General features: G+C 44.4%; 1 protein-coding gene across 1 annotated transcript in view; it reads right to left on the bottom strand.

Annotated features, from left to right (window-relative positions):
- The window catches only part of LOC126427084 (caseinolytic peptidase B protein homolog), a 118,216-nt gene that overhangs the window by 28,482 nt on the left and 69,243 nt on the right, over positions 1-20,491 (bottom strand). Inside the window, exon 3 of the mRNA XM_050089261.1 lies at positions 6,021-6,161. Within this exon, the coding sequence (XP_049945218.1) occupies positions 6,021-6,161 (141 nt within the window). The remainder of the gene's footprint in view (positions 1-6,020; positions 6,162-20,491) is intronic.

Here is a 20,491-nt window from a genome sequence, read left to right on the forward strand (position 1 = left end):
ATCCTCTTGTGATATCTCTTCACCACAAACAAATTTAGTTTTGTGTAAGGATTAGGGAATGATTTATGTGGATGAATTATGGGCATTAGTTGTTTCCGATATTAATGAGAGGTGATAACATGTACCAGTGGTCTAGGGGTAGCATCTTTGATTCATGATCAAAACGTCTTCGGTCCCGGGTTCGATCCCCGCCACTGCCTAAATATTGATAAATAATCAGCATTGGCGGCCGAAGACTTCCGGCATAAGAAGTCAGCCTCATTCTGCCAACGGCCTTGTCGAAGAGGGCGGAGGAGCGGTTAGAGGTTCAGGGCACTCTTGTCCTAGGGGTGGGAAATTGCCCTTAAAGGCGGAAGAATCAGCAATGACCAATGACATGAGGATGCAGAAGGCAATGGAAACCACTGCATTAAAGACACGTAACGTGTATCCACAGGACATGTGGCCTGTAATTGAAGAAGTGTCATGATGATCTCTCCATTGGCAAAAGATTCCAGAATAGTCCCCCATTCGGATCTCCGGGAGGGGACTGCCAAGGGGGAGGTTACCATCAGAAAAAGATTGAATAATCAACGAAAGGATAATGTTCTACGAGTCGGGGCGTGGAATGTCAGAAGCTTGAACGTGGTAGGGAAACTAGGAAATCTGAAAAGGGAAATGCAAAGGCTCAATCTAGATATAGTAGGGGTCGGTGAAGTGAAGTGGAAGGAAGACAAAGATTTCTGGTCAGATGAGTATCAGGTAATATCAACAGCAGCAGAAAATGGTATAACAGGTGTTGGATTCGTTATGAATAGGAAGGTAGGGCAGAGGGTGTGTTACTGTGAACAGTTCAGTGACCGGGTTGTTCTAATCAGAATCGACAGCAGACCAACACTGACAACGATAGTTCAGGTATACATGCCGATGTCGCAAGCTGAAGATGAACAGATAAAGAAAGTGTATGAGGATATTGAAAGGGTAATGTAGTATGTAAAGGGGGACGAAAATCTAATAGTCATGGGCGACTGGAATGCAGTTGTAGGGGAAGGAGTATAGGAAAAGGTTACAGGAGAATATGGACTTGGGACAAGGAATGAAAGAGGAGAAAGACTAATTGAGTTCTGCAACAAGTTTCAGCTAGTAGTAGCGAATACCCTGTTCAAGAATCACAAGAGGAGGTGGTATACTTGGAAAAGGCCGGGAGATACGGGAAGATTTCAATTAGATTACATCATGGTCAGACAGAGATTCCGAAATCAGATGCTGGACTGTAAGGCGTACCCAGGAGCAGATATAGACTCAGATCACAATATAGTAGTGATGAAGAGTAGACTGAAGTTCAAGACATTAGTCAGGAAGAATCAATACGCAAAGAAGTGGGATACGGAAGTACTAAGGAATGACGAGATACGTTTGAAGTTCTCTAACGCTATAGATACAGCAATAAGGAATAGCGCAGTAGGCAGTACAGTTGAAGAGGAATGGACATCCCTAAAAAGGGCCATCACAGAAGTTGGGAAGGAAAACATAAGTACAAAGAAGGTAGCTGCGAAGAAACCATGGGTAACAGAAGAAATACTTCAGTTGATTGATGAAAGGAGGAAGTACAAACATGTTCCGGGAAAATCAGGAATACAGAAATACAAGTCGCTGAGGAATGAAATAAATAGGAAGTGCAAAGAAGCTAAGAAGAAATGGCTGCAGGAAAAAGATATGATTGTTGGAAGGACAGACTCAGCATATAGGAAAGTCAAAACCACCTTTGGTGACATTAAAAGCAACGGTGGTAACATTAAGAGTGCAACAGTAATTCCAGTGTTAAATGCAGAGGAGAGAGCAGATAGGTGGAAAGAATACATTGAAAGCCTCTATGAGGGTGAAGATTTGTCTGATGTGATAGAAGAAGAAACCGGAGTCGATTTAGAAGAGATAGGGGGCCCAGTATTAGAATCGGAATTAAAAAGAGCTTTGGAGGACTTACGGTCAAATAAGGCAGAAGGGATAGATAACATTCCATCAGAGTTTCTAAAATCATTGGAGGAAGTGGCAACAAAACGACTATTCACGTTGGTGTGTAGAATATATGAGTCTGGCGACATACCATCTGACTTTCGGAAAAGCATCATCCACAAAATTCCGAAGACACCAAGAGCTGACAAGTGCGAGAATTATCGCACAATCAGCTTAACAGCTCATGCATCGAAGCTGCTTACAAGAATAATATACAGAAGAATGGAAAAGAAAATTGAGAATGCGCTAGGTGACGATCAGTTTGGCTTTAGGAAAAGTAAAGGGACGAGAGAGGCAATTCTGACGTTACGGCTAATAATGGAAGCAAGGCTAAAGAAAAATCAAGACACTTTTATAGGATTTGTGGACCTGGAAAAAGCGTTCAACAATATAAAATGGTGCAAGCTGTTCGAGATTCTGAAAAAAGTAGGGGTAAGCTATAGGGAGAGACGGGTCATATACAATATGTACAACAACCAAGAGGGAGTAATAAGAGTGGACGATCAGGAATGAAGTGCTCGTATTAAGAAGGGTGTAAGACAAGGCTGTAGCCTTTCGCCCCTACTCTTCAATCTGTACATCGAGGAAGCAATGATGGAAATAAAAGAAAGGTTCAGGAGTGGAATTAAAATACAAGATGAAAGGATATCAATGATACGATTCGCTGATGACATTGCTATCCTGAGTGAAAGTGAAGAAGAATTAAATGATCTGCTGAACGGAATGAACAGTCTAATGAGTACACAGTATGGTATGAGAGTAAATCGGAGAAAGACGAAGGTAATGAGAAGTAGTAGAAATGAGAACAGTGAGAAACTTAACATCAGGATTGATGGTCACGAAGTCAATGAAGTTAAGGAATTCTGCTACCTAGGCAGTAAAATAACTAATGACGGACGGAGCAAGGAGGACATCAAAAGCAGACTCACTGTGGCAAAAAAGGCATTTCTGGCCAAGAGAAGTCTACTAATATCAAATACCGGCCTTAATTTGAGGAAGAAATTTCTGAGGAAGTACGTGTGGAGTACAGCGTTGTATGGTAGTGAAACATGGACTGTGGGAAAACTGGAACAGAAGAGAATCGAAGCATTTGAGATGTGGTGCTATAGACGAATGTTGAAAATTAGGTGGACTGATAAGGTAAGGAATGAGGAGGTTCTACGCAGAATCGGAGAGGAAAGAAATATGTGGAAAACACTGATGAGGAGAAGGGACAGGATGATAGGACATCTGCTAAGACATGAGGGAATGACTTCCATGGTACTAGAGGGAGCTGTAGAGGGCAAAAACTGTAGAGGAAGACAGAGATTGGAAAACGTCAAGCAAATAATTGAGGATGTAGGTTGCAAGTGCTACTCTGAGATGAAGAGGTTAGCACAGGAAAGGAATTCGTGGCGGGCCGCATCAAATCAGTCAGTAGACTGATCACAAAAAAAAAAAAAAAAAAAAAAAAAAAAAAAAAATTAGGAATGTTAACTTACTGTAATTAATTTTAGTTTACAAGTGATATGGGCCAGCTCATGTCTAATAAACTGTTTCCTGATATTTATTGTATCCTGATATTTGTCTGCACCTGGAATTTGATCACTACTGGTAACAATTTTGTGCAGTCAAACAATTGTACTGGTAAGTGATTAATGGACCATAAGAAAGTTACATTATGTAGGCTGCATGCAAATCATGTCATTGGGATACTTTTGATCAATATTTTTGAAAGAAAGATTATTGGAGTTATCAACATATAATCCTTGAAAGATTGCAAGGCACATTTATTGGAAGGTCACTGGTTTCAGTCACATGATCATTTCAGCCCTAAAGCCATACTGATGGTTAATGGTTGTGCATGGATCAGGAACCACTGAATAATGATAGTCAACTGCCAGATCATTCAGCAGTTTCTACTCGATACACAGCCATTAACCATCAATACAGTTGTAAGTCTAAAGATGATCATGCAGTGATTGAAACCGGTGATCTTTCAGTAAATATGCCTTGTGATCTAGCCTGTTATGATTACTTTTAAAAATTTTAACATGATGGTACATGTTCTATGTCACTCATGATTAACTGTGAAGGTTGATGTACTTCTGTTCTTGAACTATACTGGATGAGGCTTTTAAATGTATACTGAAGTAGTGGATCATGGACAACTGTGGCTGATTGACCTAAGTAATCAAAGCCCATCTACTAAGCCCCTGTGATACTTTCTTACCCCTTATCAACATCAAAATAGTAGTTTTGCTATCATGTTCCCCCTGAATAGTTAATAGACTACTGTATTATGCAACAGCTTGTTACACTTTACTCTTACTTTCATAAAGTAGCTGGAAAATCTCGCAGATGTTACTGTCAGACCTATGTAAGTATTATTCAGGTGCACAGTGGTTCGTCGTTGACTTTAAAACGAACTGCAATGGCACTGTGAAACAGTGATATTCTTTTTCAAAACGCCAACTATGTCCGTCATCAGTGGGTACTGAATTTGAAAAAGAAAAGTGTACTTCAGGATATAATTTCATAAAAATTGCCCCAAGATGAATAAAAACACTACTCATGGCACTCCAACACAAAGTTATTTCAAAACAGCCTTATCCATCCTAGTATCAAACAATACAGTGCCTTACCAGATACCATTAAACACATACAAAACATTGGTCACTTCAAATCTGAACTGTAGTCGTACTTGGTTGATCACTGCTTTTACACAGTAAATGAATACCTACAAAACTAAATTTTGGTGTGTTTACCCAATGTAGTCTCATTCAGAAGAACATTTGTATTTATCTGTATATAGTGTAACAACATTTATTTAAGTATTCATCATTAATTTATGCATTATTGTGTGTTATGTACAAAAGTATATGTAAAAATGTTAATATTAACAAAAAAAAATCCAAATATCTCTTGCACATTGTGCAGCTGTAGATGAAAATGGATCAATAAAATTACTAAACTCTGTCAGCTATAGGAGGTTGTTTACAACTGGAGAGGTATATATGGTGGAGCACACATCTCCACACAACAGTACAGACTGGAATTCCTGCATATCTCAAGCAGGCACCTTAACTATTAGGCCAGTAGAACTGGCCTGCAGATCTAACTCCAACTTTCATCTATGGGTGCTAGTGTTTGGAAGTCAGAGGTGGAAACATAAGTGACAATGGAAGTTCAAGTAAGAACTGGAGGCATGCTCCGACAGCCTAATGGTTAAGGCAACTACTTGTGATAAGCAGGAAATCCAGGTCAAGTTCCGCTAATAGTAGAAATTTTCAGTGGTTGTTACACACGTGCCCAATGAAGTCATTTAATGAAAATTCAAATTATATTTGAACACACCTTCCTAACATGCCACATCTTAACTCCTGTACTGAATAATCATTCTTAGTCCCTCCAATTTCCATATCTGCTTTCTCTTCCTTCATTATTTCTTTCTGAGAACCTCTGTAAATTTATATTCACAATTATTCATTTATATAACATTTACGTTTTGCTGAATGACAATGCACCAAAAGCCTGCTTATGCACCAATTTCCTTCAGCACTAATTTGTAAGATACATAAACAGAAACTGCATTCAACCTACAAATATATCAAGAACGTTTGGGAAAGGATATGGCTCATAGGGTACATCTGCCACGTGAATGCATTTGAGTCATTCTGAACTGAACATATTCCAGTAGCAAATTCATGAGGCTTCACCCACATCTGGGCTCCTCATCCGAGCGTGCACAAACCCATGCGTCACTTGCAATCAAAACCCATCACACACACTCAAATACAGTCCATCATGTCAGAGTACTCGCTGTGAATCCAGAGAAGGGTGTGCAACTCTATTATGCACACATACTCAAATTTCATATTTCACCATGTCATAACACAAAAGCTATCAAAAAAAAAAAAAACAATTTCTACTGACAACTGTAACTTTTCTTTATCAAATAATGGAAATTTTATTTTTTTACTTGGTGAATGCCCCATTAAATGATACTACAAGTCTAGAAATTGGGCAGGCATCGTGATGCAACTCACCACATGCGAGAGATGGTGGTGTCATCAGACGGAGGAGTGTTACAGGAAGTCACGGGCAGCGCAGCTGTGGCAGGAGTTCCGTCGTGGTCGCTGTTTGGCTGCGGGCCCGCGTTGTGCCTCCTCCTATTAGTGGCTGGCGCACTGCACAGAAAGGCACTGTGTGAGCGGGTGTTTTCGTGTGGGAGACAGGAGGTAGCAGTGCTGCTGAGAGATTGTCTGCACAGATAATGAAACACACACTGCCAAAAAGAATATCTGTTCACTGTTAAGTTGTTACTGTCAGTAAAGATGAATGACTTACGATTCAACGTGCCAGTTTCCACACTACTTTTCCTACGTTCCCCAGAGGCATAGCTTAGCAGGCCAAACAACAAATTGTTCACAATGAAGCACAAACTAAGGAGAGGCTAACAAGACTGCTGCAATGAATGGACAATTTTTGAACAACATGCTTCAAATACACCATTTAGTAATAATAATACAGCTACTGGAAGTGCACTAATCCGACAGTCTCACACATTTATATGTACTTACTGTGGCATTATGATCATCAGACAGCATTCAAAGCATTTGTAGACATATGAATGGGTTATGTGAGACACACACAATAAACAGGTTGAAAGCAGGTTTTTAACTTAGCAGTTAAAGTAATTTAGAGAAAGTAGCAGTGCAGGAAGGTAGTTGTTCAGGAAAAAAATGGAACTAAGGTATTAGGAAATTCAACTATAAAAGTTTTTATCACACAAATTTGAAGGGTGGTCAGTAAATAGAGTTCATATACGTGGGTATAGAACCACTTTCCCTCAATAGGCGAATATTAAGCATCACCTGACTGCAATACTGAGAAAGTGTGTGAGGAAGATCAGTGAGCAGAAACAATGGAAATGCGATCAGAGACTGACATCACAGCAAAATTAAAAATTTGATATTATTACAGTATTCAAATCATATTTATCAGATTTGGAATGATTTAGCTCCTCAGGAATGGAGCTGTCAATGTTAATGAAAATAAGGATAGAGAGAGTTCATAAGTCAAAGGACAAAGTGCATTTTTGACAACTCCTGAAATGATGTTTCCATAAGGAAAGTAACTAAAATCTGCTGGTTGTGATTTTTACCTATGAGGAGACATGGAACCTAATGTATGGAGGCTCAATGATAATCAGTGAGAGAGAGAGAGAGAGAGAGAGAGAGAGAGAGAGAGAGAGAGAGAGAGAGAGAGGGCATTATAATCTGTTAATGCTGGGGCATAATGTTACTCCAGAAACAAAATTAAGCTTATTGTGGACATGCAGGAGATGTCAATGAGAAGGTACATGAAAACTTTTGTATTACAATAAGCGGAGGGGCAACTACCATGAAACTGTGTGTGGAACCTGAAGGAATACAGATGATTATCAGGAACTAAAACAAGTATACTGCAAGAATTATCAAGAGCACTTCTGTAAGATACTTTAGAATAAGGCAGACAGAACAATATTTATATGTAATGTCTCAGTAATGATAAATTGCAGAAATGACAGCAGCAGCAATAAATTTATTTTTCAAACATTTATTTTCATGTTAAGTTAAAATGAACAAAGAGAGACTGAGATGGTGGGGTTTACAATAAAGACTACAACTAAAAGAAAAACTGGTTTAGGCAGTTTAGACAATATTAAGTTGCATGCTATGTTCAACTGTTCAAATGTGTGTGAATTCGTAAGGGACCAAACTGCTGAGGTCATTGGTCCGTAGACTTACACACTACTTAAACTAACTTATGCTAAGAACAACACACACACCCATGCCTGGGGGAGGACTCTAACCTCCGGCAGGAGGGGTCACGCAATCTGTGACATGGTGCCTCAAACTATGCAGCCACTCTGCGCAGATAATGCTATATATACATATTGTTAAGTAGCCCATTATGTAAACATACAGACTTAAAACATATTTGAAAAGTAAAGGAACAACACTTGTTTGGAACACATGTGTAACAAAAGATGTTGTTGTTGTGATCTTCAGTCCAGAGACTGATTAAATGTAGCCCTCCATGCTACTCTATCCTGCACAAGCTTCTTCATCTTTGAGCAACTATTGCACCCTACATCCCTCTGAATCTGTTCAGTGTATTCATCTCTTGGTCTTCCTCTATGATTTTTACCCTCCACACTGCCCTCCAGTACTAAATTGGTGATCGTTTGATGCCTCAGATTATGTCCTACCAACCGATCCCTTCTTCTAGTCAAGTTGTGCCTCAAATTTTTCTTCTCCCCCATTCTATTTAGTACCAGCTCATTAGTTACACGATCTACATATCTAATCTTGAGCATTCTTCTGTAGTACCACATTTCGAAATCTTCTATTCCATTCTTGTACAAACTTTTTATCGTCCATGTTTCACATCCATACATGACTACACTCCATACAAACACTTTTAGAAGAGACTTCCTGACAACTCTGTACTCAATGTTAACAAATTTCTCTTCTTCAGAAACGCTTTCCATGCCATTGCCTCTCTACATTTTATATCCTCTCTACTTCGACCATCATCAGTTATTTTGCTCACCAAGTAGCAAAAATCATCTACTATTTCAAAGTGTCTCATTTTTCTAATCTTTCGCTCAGAATCACCCGGCTTAATTCGACTACATTCCATTATCCTCGTTATGCTTTTGTTGATGTTCATCTTATATCCTCCTTTCAAGACACTGTCCATTGCGTTCAACTGCTCTTCCAAGTCCTTTGCTGTCTCTGACAGAATTACAATGTCATCGGCGAACCTCAAAGTTTTTATTTCTTCTCCATGGATTTTAATACCTACTACAAACTTTTCATTTGTTTTCTTTATTGCTTGCTCAATATACAGATTGAATAACATCGGGGATAGGCTACAACCCCGTCTCACTCCCTTCCCAACCACAGCTTCCCTTTCCTGCCCCTCTGTTCTTACTGTTCTTTATAACTGCCATCTGGTTTCTGTACAAATTGTAAATCGTCTTTTGCTCCCTATATTTGACCCCTGCCACTTTCAGAATTTGAAAGTGTGTTCCAGTCAATATTGTCAAAAGATTTCTCTAAATCTACAAATGCTAGAAACGTGGGTTTGCCTTTCCTTAATCTATTTTCTAAGATAAGTGTAGCATTAGTATTGCCTCACGTGTTCCAACATTTCTATGGAATCTGAACTGATCTTCCCCAAGGTCGGCTTCTACCAGTTTTTCCATTCGTCAGTAAAGAATTAGTGTCAGTATTTTGCAGCCGTGACTTATTAAGCTGATAGTCCAGTAATTCTCACACCTGTCAACAGCTGCTTTCTTTGGGATTGGAATTATTATATTCTTCTTGAAGTCTGAGGGTATTTCGCCTGTCTCAACCATCTTCCTCACCAGATGGTAGAGTTTTCTCAGGAATGGCTCTCCCAAGGCTATCAGTAGTTTTAATGGAATGTTGTCTACTCCCAGGGCCTTGTTTCGACTTAGGTCTTTCAGTGCTCTGTCAAATTCTTCATGCAGTATCGTATCTACCATTTCATCTTCACCTCCGTCCTCTTCCATTTCCCTAATATTGTCCTCAAGTACATTGCCCTTGTATCGACCCTCTATATACTCCTGCCACCTTTCTGCTTTCCTTTCTTTCCTCAGAACTGATTTCCCATCTGAGCTCTTGATATTCATATAAGTGGTTCTCTTTTCTCCAAAGGTCTCTTTAATTTTCCTGTAAGCCGCATCTATCTTACCCCTTAGATCTAACTGACTCATCAGTATTGAGGTTGTTAGGCACGTATCAGTGACTCCAGTTTATAGAAACAGAAGACCATGTGCTGTGCCTAAGTAGAAGAAAACTTTGTGGTATTCTCTGGATGGCCTTTAGAACCACAATAGAGAACATCAGGCAACACAGTAGAGTTGATATTTGATGTCTGCACATCCAGACTGCAGTACAGTGTGTTAACCAGTACACATTAACCCTGTGTGTTGTAGAATAGAGTGTAGCAATGCAGAACACGTTTTTGCACACTGGTGAACAGAGGGGAGAAGGAAACATGGAAGCCCATCATTGTGTCGGACTGCCTTAACCTACCACGTTTCTGTCATGTAGACTGGTTTGCTCCCTTTTATGGTGGGCACAGGCTGCATGAAAAGTAATCAGCTACACCCTACTGCTCCTGTGTAAGCACCTTGCTTAGGCTAGTATATTTCATTTGCAATGCCTAAAAAATTGTGTCAAAGTCCCACTCTACTGCTTGGGGTAATAAGGTAATTTTGCTACTGAAATTGTTAGCATATTGCATACCTCTATTAAGGAGACGAGAGTCAATTATGGAACACAAAAATCTGTAGTATTATCAGGCACTGTGGCATGTGCACACAGTGGCAGGGTGAAACGAATGCCAGCCCTCAACTACAGTGACTGATACATCACACTTTTAGTGTTTTATATTTGTGAGACATTGAGTTTTATCATCATCCAGTGTTATTATCAATACTAACATAAAGCTGTCCACTTATAATACAGCCTCATGGGATGTTGGCATAAGCTGGAACTGCCAGAAGCCATAGTGGGACAAGTGCAGTGTTGCCCATGTCAGGTGAAAAGTTTTGTCTTGGTTGCTGAGTGTGTACTGTGAGACATTAATGCAGAGCAGATGAGGGAATGGTGGTACTGCTTCTACATTTTTTTGTCAGTTCATCATGTATGTCAAGCAAACATAAGAAATGGATAATGTGAATACATGGCTGCCCTCTTTGACTTGTGTTGGAGAATACTGCAGTGTGGAACAGAGTGACACACTTATTCCTCTCCTTCAACTTCTCTTCATACAGCATGTTGCAGTTTATAGTTCTCTTACTGTCAGCAGCAGTGACCCCAGACAATAAAAGGCTACTTATTGTAAAGAGGTGAGAAGTGACTTGTTCAACATGGTCCGAGCACTCGCGTGACTGAATTCAAATGACATTTGGCACAGTATCCATTCCTGTTCAGAGCAACACACATTTATACCTACAGAAAGATAGCTTGTGTTGAGTACACTATCATTGTACGCTTTGTTCAAAGGCCCAATACCAAAACATAAATAATAATTTGTGCAGACACAGTTTTACAGATCAATGACTGCAGATAGGGATGGACTGCTTAAAGGACAAAACAATTTACAAAGACATGTTTGTTGTTCTGTGATTGTCATTAGCTAACATGTCTGCTAATGAACACAGTTCAGTTGAGAGATCCGTTGAACCTCTCCTGATGAGGCATTGAAATACTGCTGGGAAAACCTGGTTCCCCAAATTAAGCCGTCCAGATGTCGTAGCACTCTGTAATGTGCATACAGCTCGGTCATGGCTGTTATCCTTCACATCTTCATATGCTGCATGCTGCAAAGTCCACCCAGCTCGGGTTGCAGACCTCAACCATGTGATAAAAGAGTGTTCACGATATGACAGACAATGTCGCAAGTTTCTTAAGGCCTTGATCAGAGCAAGAATTCCCCAACCTACATCTGTGATAGGCCTCTTTCGACAGCTGGCCACAACAGACTATGCCAGTATTGCCTGGTTTCTGCAAGAAGCAGTTATCCAGTAATACATCACGCACAAAGGTTCCAATGTAAGAAGTTTTGAAATATGGACTGTTCTGAGTGTGTGAATGTACAAAGTCAACCTGGATGTTATCTGGAATTAATATAATTGCTAATTCCTATGCTGCATATGTATCATATTATACTGGCTGTGTCACTAACTATTGCCACCAAGAATAACTCCGAAAGTACGATAGGAGCTGAAAAGTTGAGAGACAAAACTTGCATGGGACAACAGGGGCCATAATATGATGTTGGTTTTTTGTTGCTACGTGGGCTTGCTTCAGAGATATTAAGGTAAACTTTGCTTTTTAAATGGTATGCTACAGTTTGGTACTTCTCTTCTGATAGTGGCTATCGAGATGAATCCAATGATGTGTAAGAGTAAGGTCAACGAAGGTCACAAAGGTGGCATGAACGTCCATTTACAGAAGGTGTTCGAAGTGATGACCATTGGTATCAATGCAGTGTTGCAATCTTCTTATCGTGGATTGAGTGGTATTCCTTATCACATTGGCAGTTATCGAAGACATGCTCTGACAATCCTCTCTCGCATATCTTCAGCTGTGGATGGAATGACTTTATAAACAATGTCTTTCACGAATCCTCGCAAGAAAAAATCCAGAGGCGTCAAGTCTGGCAAAGGAGACGGCCACAACACGTCTTCTGCGTCCAGTCCAACGATTTGGGAATCGTTTCTGCAACTCATTTCTAGCCATCAGTGAAAAATGTGCCGGATACCCATTGTGTTGATATCACATTCTGTTTCTTGTTGCTAAAGGTATTTCTTCCAATAACAGACCTAATGTTTCTTGCAGGAATGAGGCGTACTCCTACCATTAAGATTTACTTCAATGAAATAGGGGAATTAATATGATCTTCCAGAATTCCACAGCATACATTCACCAACCGCGGTTTTTGTTGTGCACCTTGCCACTGCCAACACAGACTTTTAGTTGCACAATAATGTATGTTACGCATGTTAACATTTCCGTGGTTCGTGAATGCAGCCTCGTTAGTAAATAAAATCAAATTAATAAATGTGTCATCCCTCTGAAACCGAAGATGAGCCCACTGGCAGAATTCAATGCGATGCATACAATCCGTACCAGTTAATTCTTAGTGGAGACTGATGTGGTAAGGATGACATTTATGGCGATGCAGAACACGAACAACACTACTCTGGCTCATGCCAGATTCCCTTACAATTTGACGCGAACTAACACAAGGATCTCTAACCACGGTGGCAAGAGTACCAATTTCCGTTTCCTCGTTAGTAACTTTCCTTTTCCGGATGTGTTTTACTAACGCGTTAAAGATCCAGTTGTTCTCAATTTATCATACACGTATTTAAATGTATAACGTGTAGCGTGACTACATTGAGGATATCAGCGTATCAGTCTCTAGCTGTGACTGATTTTCATTGGCATTCTCTGTAAATGAGAAGCATACCGACTTGTTCTTTGAAGGAATACAACATTCACATTCGCTTGATTCGACGATAATAGTCTTACCGTTCCTACTGGTGTTGTATTGCAAAACCGTCGAATGGTGTTTACATGTCAATGGCACGTTAGATTGATACAACGTATTCGGTGTAAATTTACTATTTGCACGATATAATTATGAGAGAGAGAACTGTCAGAGCATGTGCTTCGACGAGTACCTACATCCACATACATACATACTCCGCAATCCACCATACGGTGCGTGGCGGAGGGTACCTCATACCACAACTAGCATCTTCTCTCCCTGTTCAACTCTCAAACAGAACGAGGGAAAAATGACTGCCTATATACCTCTGTACGAGGCCTAATCTCTCTTATCTTTGTGGTCTTCCTGCGAAATGTAAGTTGGCGGCAGTAAAATTTTACTGCTGTCAGCCTCAAATGCTGGTTCTCTAAATTTCCTCAGTAGCGATTCTCGAAAAGAACTACTCCTTTCCTCTAGAGACTCCCACCCGAGTTCCTGAAGCATTCGCGTAACACTCGCATGATGATCAAACCTACCAGTAACAAATCTAGCAGCCCGCCTCTGAATTGCTTTTATGTCCTCCCTCAATCCGACCTGATAGGGATCCCAAACGCTCGAACAGTACTCAAGAATAGGTCGTATTAGTGTTTTATAAGCGGTCTCCTTTACAGATGAACCACATCTTCCCAAAATTCTACCAATGAACGGAAGACGACTATCCGCCTTCCCCACAACTGCCATTACATGCTTGTCCCACTTCATATCGCTCTGCAATGTTACGCCCAAATATTTAATCGACGTGACTGTGTGAAGCGCTACACTACTAATGGAGTATTCTAACATTATGGAATTCTTTTTCCTATTCATCCGCATTAATTTACATTTATCTATATTTAGAGTTAGCTGCCATTCTTTACACCAATCACAAATCCTGTCCAAAACATCTTGTATTCTCCTACAGTCGCTCAACGACGACACTTTCCCGTACACCACAGCATCTTCAGCAAACAGCCACACATTGCTATCCACCCTATCCAGATTATTTATGTAGATAGAAAACAACAGCGGACCTAACACACTTCCCTGGGGCACTCCAGATGATACCCTCACCTCCAGTGAACACTCACCATCAAGTGATAAGGAATACCACTCAATCCACGATAAGAAGATTGCAACACTGCATTGATACCAATGGTCATCGCTTCGAACACCTGTAAATGGACGTTCATGCCAACTTTTTGACCTTCGTTGAAATTCAAAGACCTTAGTCTTACATATCATTGGGTTCGTCTCGACAGCTGCTATCAGAAAATAAGTACCAGAGTATAGCATCCCATTAAAAAGAACATAGTTGACCTTCACATCTCTGAAGCGACCCCACGTACAAACAAAAAACCAACGGCATATTATGGCCCCTGTTGTTCCATGCAACATCTGTTGCACAAGCTTTTCAGCTCCTAACATACTTTCAGAGTTATTCTAGGCGGCAATAGTTAGTGAGTCACCCTGTATACCAACTGCCTGGTTAGCCGTGCGGTCAAACACATGGTTTTCCGGGCGGTAATGAGTGCCTGGTCCCCAGCATGAATCCGCTTGGCAGATTTGTGTCGAGGTCCGGCGAATCATCTGTGGAAGGTTTTTAGGCGGTTTTCCATCTGCCTCGGCGAATGCGGGCCGGTTCCCCTTATTCCGCCTGTTACACTACGTCGGCGATTGCTGTGCAAACAAGTTCTCCACGTATGTATCCACCACAATTACTCTACCACGCACTCACAGGGGTTACACTCGTCTGGTGTGAGACGTTCCCTGGGAGGTCCACCGTGGGCCGAACCACACAGTAACCCTGGGTTCGGTGTTGGGCGGCAGAGGGGTGAAGTGGACTGGGGTAGTCGTCGTGGGATTGCGAACCGCAGTGGCTGCGGCGGGGACGGAGCGTCTCCGTCGTTTCTAGGTCCCCGGTTAACATACAATACAATACACCCTGTACACCAAATCTGTAGTTACTCACTTCTGTGACTAAATGGTTAATGCGAAAGGCTAACAAAACAAAAAGAAAAGGTGAGTGAAAGCTATGTGAGCTACCAGCAAATGGCTTCTTTAGACAGCAACGAAGGTGTGTTTCACAGTAGAGACACATCTAATGAAACTTACTGATAAACATTCCAGGCTTGAACACTCACTCACTCTCTCTCTCTCTCTCTCTCTCTCTCTCTCTCTCTCTCACACACACACACACTCGCCCTCTCTCTGTCTCTCTCCGTCCGTGTCTCTCTCTCTCTCTCCGTCCGTGTGTGTGTGTGTGTGTGTGTGTGTGTGTGTGTGTGTGTGTGTGTGTGTGTCTCTCTCTCTCCGTCCGTCCGTCCGTCCGTCCGTGTGTGTGTGTGTGTGTGTGTGTGTGTGTGTGTGTGTGTGTGTGTGTGTGTGTGTGTGTGTGTGTGTGTGTGTGTGTGTGTGTCTCTCTCTCCGTCCGTGTGTGTGTGTGTGTGTGTGTGTGTGTGTGTGTGTGTGTGTGTGTGTGTGTGTCTCTCTCTCCGTCCGTCCGTGTGTGTGTGTGTGTGTGTGTCTCTCCCCCTCCGTCTCTCTCCCCCTCCGTCTCTCTCCCCCTCCGTCTCTCTCCCCCTCCGTCTCTCTCCCCCTCCGTCTCTCTCCCCCTCCGTCTCTCTCCCCCTCCGTCTCTCTCTCCCTCCGTCTCTCTCTCCCTCCGTCTCTCCGTCTCTCTCTGTGTCTCTGTCTCTGTCTCTCTCTCTCTCTCTCTCTCTCTCTCTCTCTCCCTCCGTCACACACACTCTCCCCCTCCGTCACACACACTCTCCCCCCCTCCGTCACACACACTCTCCCCCCCTCCGTCACACACACTCTCCCCCCCTCCGTCACACACACTCTCCCCCCCTCCGTCACACACACTCTCCCCCCCTCCGTCACACACACTCTCCCCCCCTCCGTCACACACACTCTCCCCCCCTCCGTCACACACACTCTCCCCCCCTCCGTCACACACACTCTCCCCCCCTCCGTCACACACACTCTCCCCCCCTCCGTCACACACACACTCCCCCCCTCCGTCACACACACACTCCCCCCCTCCGTCACACACACACTCTCCCCCTCCGTCACACACACACTCTCCCCCTCCGTCACACACACACTCTCCCCCTCCGTCACACACACACTCTCCCCCTCCGTCACACACACACTCTCCCCCTCCGTCACACACACACTCTCCCCCTCCGTCACACACACACACTCTCCCTCCGTCACACACACACTCTCCCTCCGTCACACACACACTCTCCCTCCGTCACACACACACTCTCCCTCCGTCACACACACACTCTCCCTCCGTCACACACACACTCTCCCTCCGTCACACACACTCTCCCTCCGTCACACACACTCTCCCTCCGTCACACACACTCTCTCTCCGTCACACACACTCTCTCTCCGTCACACACACTCTCTCTCCGTCACACACACTCTCTCTCCGTCACACACACTCTCTCTCCGTCACACACACTCTCTCTCCGTCACACACACTCTCTCTCCGTCACACACTCTCTCTCTCCGTCACACACTCTCTCTCTCTGTTGGTTTGGTTTGTGGGATTAAAGGGACCAGACTGCAATGGTCATCGGTCCTTTGTTCCAAAACTTAAAAACTACCACACAGAGGGAAAAAAACAGATAAGAGAGACAACAGACAACACAGGACAAGAAAAACTCAGACAAAGAACAGACATAACAAATTAATACCACACGGAGTGTGGCGGTGTTTGGCCGACCATAGAATAAAAAAGGAAAAGCCAACCACTGAGAACACATTATAAACTCAGTTTAAAACCGTAGGCCAAAGGCCAGAATCAACACAAAACAATAAAATAAAACAAACACTCATATTAAATAATAAAAAAACCCTGCCCGAATAAAACGTAAAACTAAGCCAGCCATAGCAGGGTCATCAGTTAAAAGGGCAGGGAGCGTATCAGGCAGTGCAAATGTCTGCCTGACCACAGCTAAAAGGGGGCAGGCCAACAAAATGTGGGCCACTGTCAAAGCCGCCCCACAGTGACGTAGAGGAGGGTCCTCCCGGCGCAGTACATAACTGTGTGTCAGCCGGGAGTGGCCAATGCGGAGCCGGCAAAGGACTACTGAGTCCCTGCGAGTGGCTCGCAGGGATGACCGCCACACAGCTGTCGTCTCCTTGACAGCACGGAGTTTATTACGCATTGTCAGTTCGCGCCATTCATCGTCCCATAGCGCAAAAACCTTGCGGCGTAAGACTGCCCTCAAATCAGTCTCTGGGAGGCCAACATCCAGAGATGGTTGACTGGTGGCCTCTTTCGCCAGGCGGTCAACATGTTCATTGCCCGGGATACCGACATGACCGGGGGTCCACCCAAAGACCACACAGCGGCCGCAACGGGCAAGAGTATGCAGGGACTCCTAGATAGCCATCACCAGACGAGAACGAGGGAAACACTGGTCAGCAGCTCGTAAACTGCTCAGGGAATCGCTACAGATCACGAAGGACTCACCTGAGCAGGAGCAGATATACTCTAGGGCTCGAAAGATGGCGACCAGCTCAGCAGTGTAAACGCTGCAGCCAGCCGGCAAGGAACGTTGTTCGGAATGGTCCCCTAGAGTTAGCGCATAACCGACACGACCAGCAACCATCGAACCGTCAGTGCAATCAATGTCAGAGCCCTGATACGTGGCCAGGATGGAATAAAAGCGGCGGTGGAAGGCCTCTGGAGGGACTGAGTCCTTCGGGCCCTGTGCCAAGTCGAGCCGAAGGAAAGGGCGAGGAGCACACCATGGGGGTGTACTCAAAGTGGCCTGGAAAGGAGGTGGAACAGTGAAAACCCGAAGCCCGGAGAGAAGTTCTTTGACGCGGATTGCGATCGTACAGCCTGACCGAGGCCGACGTTCTGGCAGATGGACGACTGATTGCGGGAACAGGAGACGATAGTTTGGATGCCGGGCAAGCTAAAAACGTGGGCAGCATAAGCGGCCAGTAAATATTGGCGCCTCAATCGCAGTGGACGGACACCAGCCTCCACAAGTACGCTGTCCACAGGGCTGGTCCGAAAGGCACCAGTGGCCAGTCATATCCCGCTGTGTAGTATTGGGTCCAGCACCTGCAACGCAGATGGGGATGCTGAGCCATAAGCTAGGCTCCCATAATCCAGACGGGACTGGATTAACGCCTGGTAGAGCCGTAACAGGGTAGATTGGTCGGCGCCCCAGCTGGTGTGGCTCAAGCATCTCAGAGCATTTAGATGCCTCCAACACGCCTGTTTATGCTGCCGAATATGAGGCAGCCAACCGAGCATCAAAAACTACCCCCAAAAACCTGTGGGTCTCCATCATAGCAAGAAGTTCGTCGTCAAGATAAAGGCGCGGCTCAGGACGGACTGTTCGGCGCCGGCAGAAATGCATAACGTGGGTCTTGGCAGCCGAAAACTGAAAACCATGCACTACAGCCAAAGACTGCGCCTTGCGGATAGCGCCCTGTAGCTGACGTTCAACGGCTGCAATGCCAGTAGAGCTGTAGTAAAGGCAGAAGTCGTCAGCATACAGGGAAGCGGAGACAGAATTTCCCACCGCTGCAGCGAGCCCGTTTATTGCGATTAAAAACAGGCAGACACTGAGGACAGATCCCTGTGGTACCCCGTTCTCCTGGACTCGGGAGGAACTATGAGAGGCCGCGACTTGCACACGGAAGGTACAATACGACAGAAAATTTCGGATAAAGATCGGCAGAGGGCCCCAAAGACCCCATCCATGAAGCGTAGAAAGTATGTGATGACGCCATGTCGTATCGTACGCCTTCCGCATGTTGAGAAAGACAGCGACCAGGTGCTGACAGCGGGCAGATGGCTGACTCCAGACTCACCAGATTGTCAGTGGCGGAGCGACCTTTACGGAACCCTCCCTGAGATGGAGCCAGAAGGCCCCGAGACTCCAGTACCCAATTCAAGCGTTGGCTCACCATCTGTTCGAGAAGCTTGCAAACGAGGAGGCGTCGCTTGCAGTCCACTGAAAGGTGTTTCAGCGTCTGACAGTGGATGCGATCTGGCCCAGGAGCGGTATCAGGGCAAGCGGCAAGGGCGCTGTGAAATTCCCACTCACTGAATGGAGCATTGTGGGATTCAGAATGGTGGGTGCGAAAAGAAAGGCTCCGACGTTCCATTCGCTCTTTAATGGAGCGGAAGGCCAGTGGGTAATTGGAAGAAGCGGAACTAAGAGTAAAATGCTCTGCCAAGCTGTTGGCAATTTCGTCGGAGTCTGTACGAACTGCTCCATTCAGTGAGAGCACAGGGACGCTGACAGGGATTCGATAGCCATAGAGGCGTCGGATCTTGGCCCAGACCTGCGATGGAGAGACATGGAGGCCGATGGTGGACACATACCGCTCCCAGCACTCCTGCTTGCTTCGGCGGATAAGGCGGCGGGCCCGCGCATGCAGCCGTTTGAAGGTGATGAGGTGTTCAATGCAGGGATGTCGCCTGTGACGCTGTAGCGCCCGCCGGCTATCTTGAATCGCCTCAGCGATCTCAGGCGACCACCAAGGCACAGTCCTCCTCCGAGGGGACCCAGAAGAATGGGGAATTGAAGATTCTGCGGCAGTAACGATGCCAGTGGCGACCGATTGAACCACCGCATCAATGTCATCACCAGAGAGAGGCTCAATAGCGGCAATGAATAAGGCTGACTGGGACTTGTTTTCCTCAACAAGTCCCAGTCAGCCTTATTCATTGCCCACCTGCAAGGGCGCCCAGAAGACTGACGCTGTGGCAGTGACAGAAAGATTGGAAAATGGTCACTACCACACAGGTCGTCATGCACTCTCCATTGGACAGATGGTAAGAGGCTAGGGCTGCAGATCGAAAGGTCAATGGCGGAGTACGTGCCATGCACCACACTGAAGTGTGTGAAGGAACCATCATTTAACAGCGAAAGATCGAGCTGTGCCAATAAATGCTCAATGGTGGCACCTCGACCTGTCGCCACTGACCTACCCCACAGAGGGTTATGGGCGTTGAAGTCGCCCAGTAAGAAGAAAGGTGGCGGCAATTGGGCTACCAGTGCAGCCAGGACATGCTGCGTGACATCACCATCCGGTGGAAGGTAAAGACTGCAGACAGTAACAGCCTGTGGCGTCCACACCCGAACAGCGACAGCCTCTAAAGCTGTATGTAGAGGGACAGACTCGCTGTGAAGAGAGTTAAGGAGATATATGCAGACGCCACCAGACACCCTTTCGTAAGCTGCCCGGTTCGTATAATAACCCCGATAGCCACGGAGGGCGGGGGTTCGCATTGCTGGAAACCAAGTTTCCTGAAGAGCAATGCAGAAGAAAGGGTGAAGGCTGATAAGTTGTCGGAGCTCAGCTAGATGGTGGAAGAAACCGCTGCAGTTCCACTGGAGGATGGTATTGT

This window comes from Schistocerca serialis, chromosome 11, assembly GCF_023864345.2.
Source record: "Schistocerca serialis cubense isolate TAMUIC-IGC-003099 chromosome 11, iqSchSeri2.2, whole genome shotgun sequence".
In the NCBI taxonomy this organism is placed as follows: domain Eukaryota; kingdom Metazoa; phylum Arthropoda; class Insecta; order Orthoptera; family Acrididae; genus Schistocerca; species Schistocerca serialis.